The sequence below is a fragment of the Selaginella moellendorffii genome, unplaced genomic scaffold, assembly GCF_000143415.4.
Source record: "Selaginella moellendorffii unplaced genomic scaffold, v1.0 SELMOscaffold_80, whole genome shotgun sequence".
In the NCBI taxonomy this organism is placed as follows: Eukaryota; Viridiplantae; Streptophyta; class Lycopodiopsida; order Selaginellales; family Selaginellaceae; genus Selaginella; species Selaginella moellendorffii.
The window spans coordinates 394,356-400,850 of NW_003314341.1; the positions used below are offsets into that span (position 1 = coordinate 394,356).

The 6,495-nt window shown below is 34.9% G+C and overlaps 1 protein-coding gene across 1 annotated transcript; it reads right to left on the reverse strand.

Moving 5' to 3' along the window:
* Nucleotides 1-382: 382 nt before the first annotated feature.
* On the reverse strand, nt 383-1,767 carry LOC9658079 (histone-lysine N-methyltransferase family member SUVH2). The gene is made up of 5 exons (XM_024661158.1): nt 1,680-1,767; nt 1,462-1,536; nt 1,368-1,412; nt 581-1,312; nt 383-526 (listed from the first exon to the last, which is right to left on the reverse strand). The coding sequence occupies exons 1-5, from the start codon at nt 1,728-1,730 to the stop codon at nt 512-514; spliced, it is 918 nt and encodes a 305-aa protein (XP_024516926.1). The 5' UTR covers nt 1,731-1,767; the 3' UTR covers nt 383-511.
* Between the last annotated feature and the right edge of the window lie 4,728 nt (nt 1,768-6,495).

The window sequence follows — 6,495 nt, forward strand, 5'->3', positions numbered from 1 at the left end:
CTTTCATTCTCAAGAAGTGAAGCACCAGTGAGGCTTTTCGGTTAGGCTGTATCAGCAAGAGTGTGCTCGAGTTTTGGGGTTATGCCGAGGAGTTGTAAAACTTTCATGTATTTTTTTTCACTTTGGGCTTATCAAACGAGCATGGATGGATCCCTAGAAGAAGAAAGCCGAGAAAGCCAGGCTTAACGCCATCAACGAGACATGGATCGGCTCGAAAGGAGCAAGGAAATCCAGGAAACAAAAAGACGATCCTGATGAAGCCGGCAAGACGAATATGACCACAGACTACTAAATAGGTAGAGTAGAGCTTTATGTAAAAAGCTTGCTTGATATCACTAAGCGGTAGTGGTGGTCGATTTCATCAACTGGAGGGATAAAACCATGGAGCTGGGAAGATAAATCTTATAAATTGCAGATTCAAACGTTGGTTCAGTCTCACAGTCAGGATCAACCCCAAGACAATTGCTAGGCATTTCGATTAGTAAAGATCAACTTGGCTGGAGCCATAACCTCAAGTAAGAGAAAACTGTGTCATCAAACAGTTAGAATGGCCATAAGAGAGAAGAAATACAAGACTTACAAGATCTGGCAGAGGTTCTTGCCCATCACACCGCTTGAGTGTAAACATGTAGACTTTGGTCCTGTTCACTCCCACCACCTCCTCGTAGCTGACCACCTTGTAGTCTCCATCATACCGAAATTCTTTGTTGCCTATTCCTCTCCTCCTGATAACTCTCACTTTGTTCTTGATGCCAATGGAGTTGCGCAGCGCCCGATTTCCACGTGTGAGGCATTGATCACTGGCCTTCACCTTTGCGTTGAGAGCGTTGTCACCGCCCGATCCACAGTACTCGAGGACGTCGCCCATGTCCTTGTTGTCCCTGTACAACCCTGAAACCACAATACTTGTCGCAAATGACAGTCCCATCGGGTTCCTTTCCTTGCTCACGAAATCGATGCCGGCTCGCTGGTTCTTGTGCAGGCCAACAATCGCGAGCTGAGCTCGGCATGAGAAGGTGTCAAACAGTCGGACCCCGGAGACCTTGCCAATGTGGTCACCTTGGTTGATCGCTAGTCCCTGGCAAACAGTACCATTAATCAGTGACAAGTGCCTAAAAAGTGTAGAGCTTGCCTGGTTTAGCATTTCTCTCGCAGCTCTCAAAGACGAGTGCTGTCTGGTCATAATTTCATCGAACTGTTTGAGAGCGACAATTACTCGCTGCCGTGCTGATGCTTCCGGGTCCTGAGCTTGAGCTGGAATCCTGCTTGACAGGGATAGCGCCTCCCAGAAAGAGCTTGAGTTAAGTCGATGCTGCGAAGACCATATTGTTCCAACATTGACGCACAAAAGAAATTCCAGAACAAACCTGGTGTAAAGCTTTTGGGTGCTCGATGATTCTCAGGCGAGTTACCTGACCACAGCAGAGATTGATAAATAAAAATGGGGAAAAGACTGTCTACCTTTGAAGAAGAGGATTTCTTGCGAATCACCGTGGTCTTCTGAACCGCCGTGATCTTCTGAATCCCCGTGCTCTTCTGGTTGAGAAGAGAAACAAGATATTGGCAAGAGAAAAAACACAGCGCAAGCAAAAGAAAGCTACTCATAGGAAATCAAGGAAATCAAGGAAATCGATGCTTGCGTCGCGAAAGATGAAGGAAAGAGCTCGGAAAACACATACCTCTGCAACGGATGATCGCCGCTCCAGTCTTGCGCACCCGCTTCGGTCCATCGCTCACACAAGCAATAGCACCCCAAGCGAGGCTTGCCTTGCATCGTCTTTCTTGAATGCTTGCTGGGAGAGGAAGGGAGTAAAGAAAATCCGTGTAATTTCGAAATGACCGAAATATGATGTGGCAAGTATCGACTGGCTATACCATTATCTAGAATGTCATATTAGGGGATCTACAAATCAAGCATTCAATGCCTGTAGCAGCCATGAGATTCGCAAGATTTCATAGCTGATAAAATGAAATTTAGGGCTGTCTTCTCATTCATTAATTTAAGCAGTTAATTCTCTTTCTTGATTTCCAACTTCATAACCTATGTAGTAAAATTTGTTATATTATGCTTTTTTAAGCCACTAATTAAAATTGTTCCATATATTAATTACATGTTTATATCACCCAGAGGTATATGCAATTGCTATAATTTATCTCTCCCTCACTAAGAATTTGTACAATTCATGTGTTTAAAGTTGTTCCATATTTGTTAAGTAGATATCTCAAGATTCAAGATTGTGTAGAAACAAACCGAGCACTAAATTATATTAATGGTTTATGTTTAATATCCAACTAACTAGCTAAACTTAGCTTAAGTTTGCATGTACTAAAATGGTTACAAATAAAGAGAGGTTTTATAGTATCTCACAAATGAGGATTTATTAATCTTCAAGAATTCAGCTATTGACACAAGAAATATTATAGTGTTTAAACTCAAACTTTTCTATACATATAAAGTAAACTTAGTTTACTTTGCCTATTCTAGATTTTTAAGATTCAGAGTAATATTCATGACTAAGAGTCCTGACAATGCCTCCTCATTTATGAACAAGGAAGAAGCCAAAACAATACTGAAAACAAGTTGAACAAAGTTGGAGTCTAGTGGGTTGTGGAATTTGAAAGAACATTATGATCATGCATATAATTGAGTAATAGTACATTTAAGAGTTGGAGGTAACCATACTCAAATTATCATTGTAGCTCAAGTTGTGTATATCAATCCATTTCAAAAACTTATTTTGCAAAATTTTTCACCTCCCTCTATAAAGGTGTTAACTATTCACTATAAAATTGTTATAGAATGAACCCTTTCTAGTAATTAAGCTTTCTAGAGATTTCCATTGGAAAAAATAATTAAGTTCTAGTGATTAGCATAATCTGACCAAAAACGAAACAAATAGCATAAAAAAAGAGTATTTATCTGGAATGAAATGAATATCAAACCTTACATCTCTTCTTCAAAGTGTAATGGATATTTGTTATTTATTATTTTTCTTCTTAGTATCACCAAAAGTCAGAGAGCACAAATATCTATAAAAAAATAAAAATATATTTCTTATGAAAAATAATAAAATATAAAATTGTTAATAGTTAAAAAGACTTTAGCTGTTGAATGCTCAAGCTATAGCCTAATTTTCTTCTACTATCATACTTAAAACAAAGACATAAATTGAGATCAAATCTTTGGTTGAGAAGAAAGACAAAACTTAGTGTTGTGGTAACTTCATAGGATCCCAAAAAGAGGTAGAAGAAAATACTCAAATTTAAATAATATATAAGAAGGCTAGGGCAAACTTAACTTTAAATTTAAGATTCGAGAACAAATTTTCAACACAACATGGTTAGAAGTGCACATCCAACCACAACATATAGTGATGTTTTTACCTTGAGTGATCTCTCTACCTTGGGGGATGGGGGACCTTCCTGGTGCCAAGTTGGTGTGTGTCCTATTTTCTCTGTGCTTAGAGCTATGTAGGATAGAAGATGTTAGTTGAGGGTATTTACCATAGAGGAAAGAGAAACTATATATACACTATAAATAAATATTCTTGACTTGCAATATTGAACATCTAAATATAGGTAAAGTATATATATATAGGTAAATTTATCTTGTGAACTAGGTTTAAGTCTTACATAATGTCAACTTTGGTTAAGTATTTATAGGCTTATATCTATTAATCAGTTTTACTTTTTCTTCCTCTTTTTATCTTGTGCTTCAATTGTTTTTGCAAGTGCTTCACACTAATTTCCCTCATGAATACTACATCAATTATCCTATTCTTTGACTCTCTTAGTGCTTTATTAACCCAATTTATCTTAGTTGCAAAAACATTCTCATCTTAAGTTTTCCACAATTTTTTTTTCTTATTCATTGCTTTTGCTTTCCTTGCTTCACACCAATATTCTTATGCTCGCTCATACTCACCATAAAAAAGGGGACATGGGGGGGGGGGGGGGGCACGTAGGGGTTAAGGTATCCATCCTCAAAAGAATTTATAGCAAATTAGGTTTAGCAAAGAGAGAGAAATAAAAAGAAGTTTTGAGGATCCATCCTCACGTGTCATTGGAAAAAGCAGTCTTTATTTTAGGGAAAACATTAGTGTTGATTAAATTTAGGTATATTCTAAATGTGGTTAGTATTGAAGGTTACTTGTTAATAAGTCCTTTCAAATACTTTCTTTTTACTGCTATGATGGTAGAAGATTGGTATTGTTGGTTTCTTTTGTCAATTTCTACCTAAGTTAATTGAGAAATTGATCATTACATATGCATTTGATTAAAAAAGCATAAGAACATTCCTAAGTGTTATTAGTCATACATATTTAACCTGGTTAGAGAAATTTATTTATTAATTTGCACTTTAGAACACAATATTAAGCTTAGGGCTTTTTCACTCCTACCCTTATCTTTAGAGTTAATTTTTTTAAAAGGGAAATTCACTTTGCACAAAAACTTAAAAATATTTTTAAGAGATATTTTAAGGATAAATTTACTTCGCTATTAACCTTTCAGTTACCCTTAAATTCTAGAGAACCACATGCAAAGTTAAGTGACCCCAACGACTTTACTATTAGGTATTTCCCTTAGCTCATCTTCCCTTCTCTCAGAATGGCCAATGAGATACTAGAAGTATTGATAATCCTTGTAGCAGTTGATTGAGCACCTAAATTTACCACTACTAGAGTTTCTTTGGCAAAGCATTGCAAGTTGATCTAGGTCTCCAACAGCATATCAGAATAGTTGAGCTCTTGAGCTCTTGAGCTATCCCTTGATCCAGCATAGAGTGTGAGCTCTTGGACTCTTAATCTCTCTCTCTCTAACACTTTTAGTTGGTTTGCAGCATGAGCTCCTAATTTAGCCTTTCTCCCTTTTGTTAGATCTCTTGATCCCCCAGACACCAATGTCTTGATTCAGCACTCTTACAGAGGTATGAGCTCTTGGGCTCTTGATTTCTCCCTTGCTCTAATGCCAGAGCTATTGATCCAACCCCTATATCTCTCATTTAGCTTGCATCTCTTTCATTCCAACAGCATTTCTAACATTGTTGGCTCTTAATCAGCTTGATCTAGTGACTCTAGAGTGTCAGCATCTCAATATCTAGCTCCCATGATGTGTAGATGCAAATCAAAGCACTTTAATAAACCCTTAAGATTAATAAAAGGTTAATTTTTAAACTTAAATATATTGTGTGGATGTAAAACCCTTAAAATACTTAAATAAAATACTTAATGATTTTTAAGGTTAAATATATTGCATATAGGCTCTTAATCCCTTAATATTCACTATAAAATAGATTATTGTGTCTGCCATATACTCTCATTATCATTCCCCATATGTTAGTTCTATTTTAGTTGTATTAATTATGTATTAAAGTGTTAGTTAGACATGCCTATGGAATGAAGAGGATGTTCTAAATACTATGGTGTTGTTCCTATGTCTAGATTAATAATTTAGCACTATTCCATATTTAATAAATTTTCAAACTTATCCTAAAGACTACCTCCAAGAATAGGGGTGAAATTCCAATGAACTTTCATATAAGGGGAAAAGGGCTTATGAGAATTAATATACAATAAGGATATTGGGCCATTTAGGATATTATTGGACTCCTTATAAGGTGTGTCTATCCTCGTTTTGGGTCTAACTTAGGTTTAAGCCCAAATGCAATATCATACTAGCCAATGGAGTATCTATATCCTTGTAGTGATATGTTAAAATAGTGATAGACTTTGACTCCATTTTGCATTGTTGGTCCTTAGGATGTTGGAACTATTCCAGTTTTACTCCATGCTTATGTTCTTTAAGTGGTCCTCTTGCTTAATAACAAAAGGGGTAATTATAAGATGATGAAGTCCTAGAGGTTAATAGAACTTAGTCAAAGATTAGAGGATAATATTATTTTTATTTTGTTTGGCTTTGTTTTGCATATTAATTTTAGTGTTAAAATGATAGATATTTTAGAACTACTCCATTATTGTTTTATAGTTATGTTCTTTCACTCCCGGACTATATACTTGGGAATGTGGCTCTATCCTTTAGTTTAGTGACTTAAAGTTCTAAAACTTATGTCCCACTTTATTGCTCTTAGCACAAATATCCAAAGGTTAAGTTCCACTTTATAGTTATCCTATAGTAATTCACTATAAGGTATAGGGTGAAAACCACATGTGCTACAAGGTAGGCATATTTATAATTTAATTAAATAAATTAAATAAATTAGATATATTTTAAAATCACTAAAGTATAGTTTATTTATAATTTAGAAAACAATTTTAAAGGTAAAAATTCTCAGTTATATAAAATAAATTATTTATTTAAATATATGGATTAATTTTATTGATTAATCCTTTTATTTTAATTTTTAGACATCCAAAAACTTAAAAATTCAAACATGATATATATATATATATATATATATATATATATATATATATATATATATATATATATATATATATATATATATATATATATATATATATATATGTGTGTGTG

Coding starts and splice junctions, on each gene's coding strand:
- LOC9658079 (XM_024661158.1), bottom strand. CDS start 1,730: ATGGACCGAAGCGGGTGCGCAAGACTGGAGCGGCGATCATCCGTTGCA. Junction 1,537..1,679: donor GGCGATCATCCGTTGCAGAG/GTATGTGTTTTC, acceptor CTTCTCAACCAG/AAGAGCACGGGGATTCAGAA. Junction 1,313..1,367: donor ACCCAAAAGCTTTACACCAG/GTTTGTTCTGGA, acceptor TGGTCTTCGCAG/CATCGACTTAACTCAAGCTC.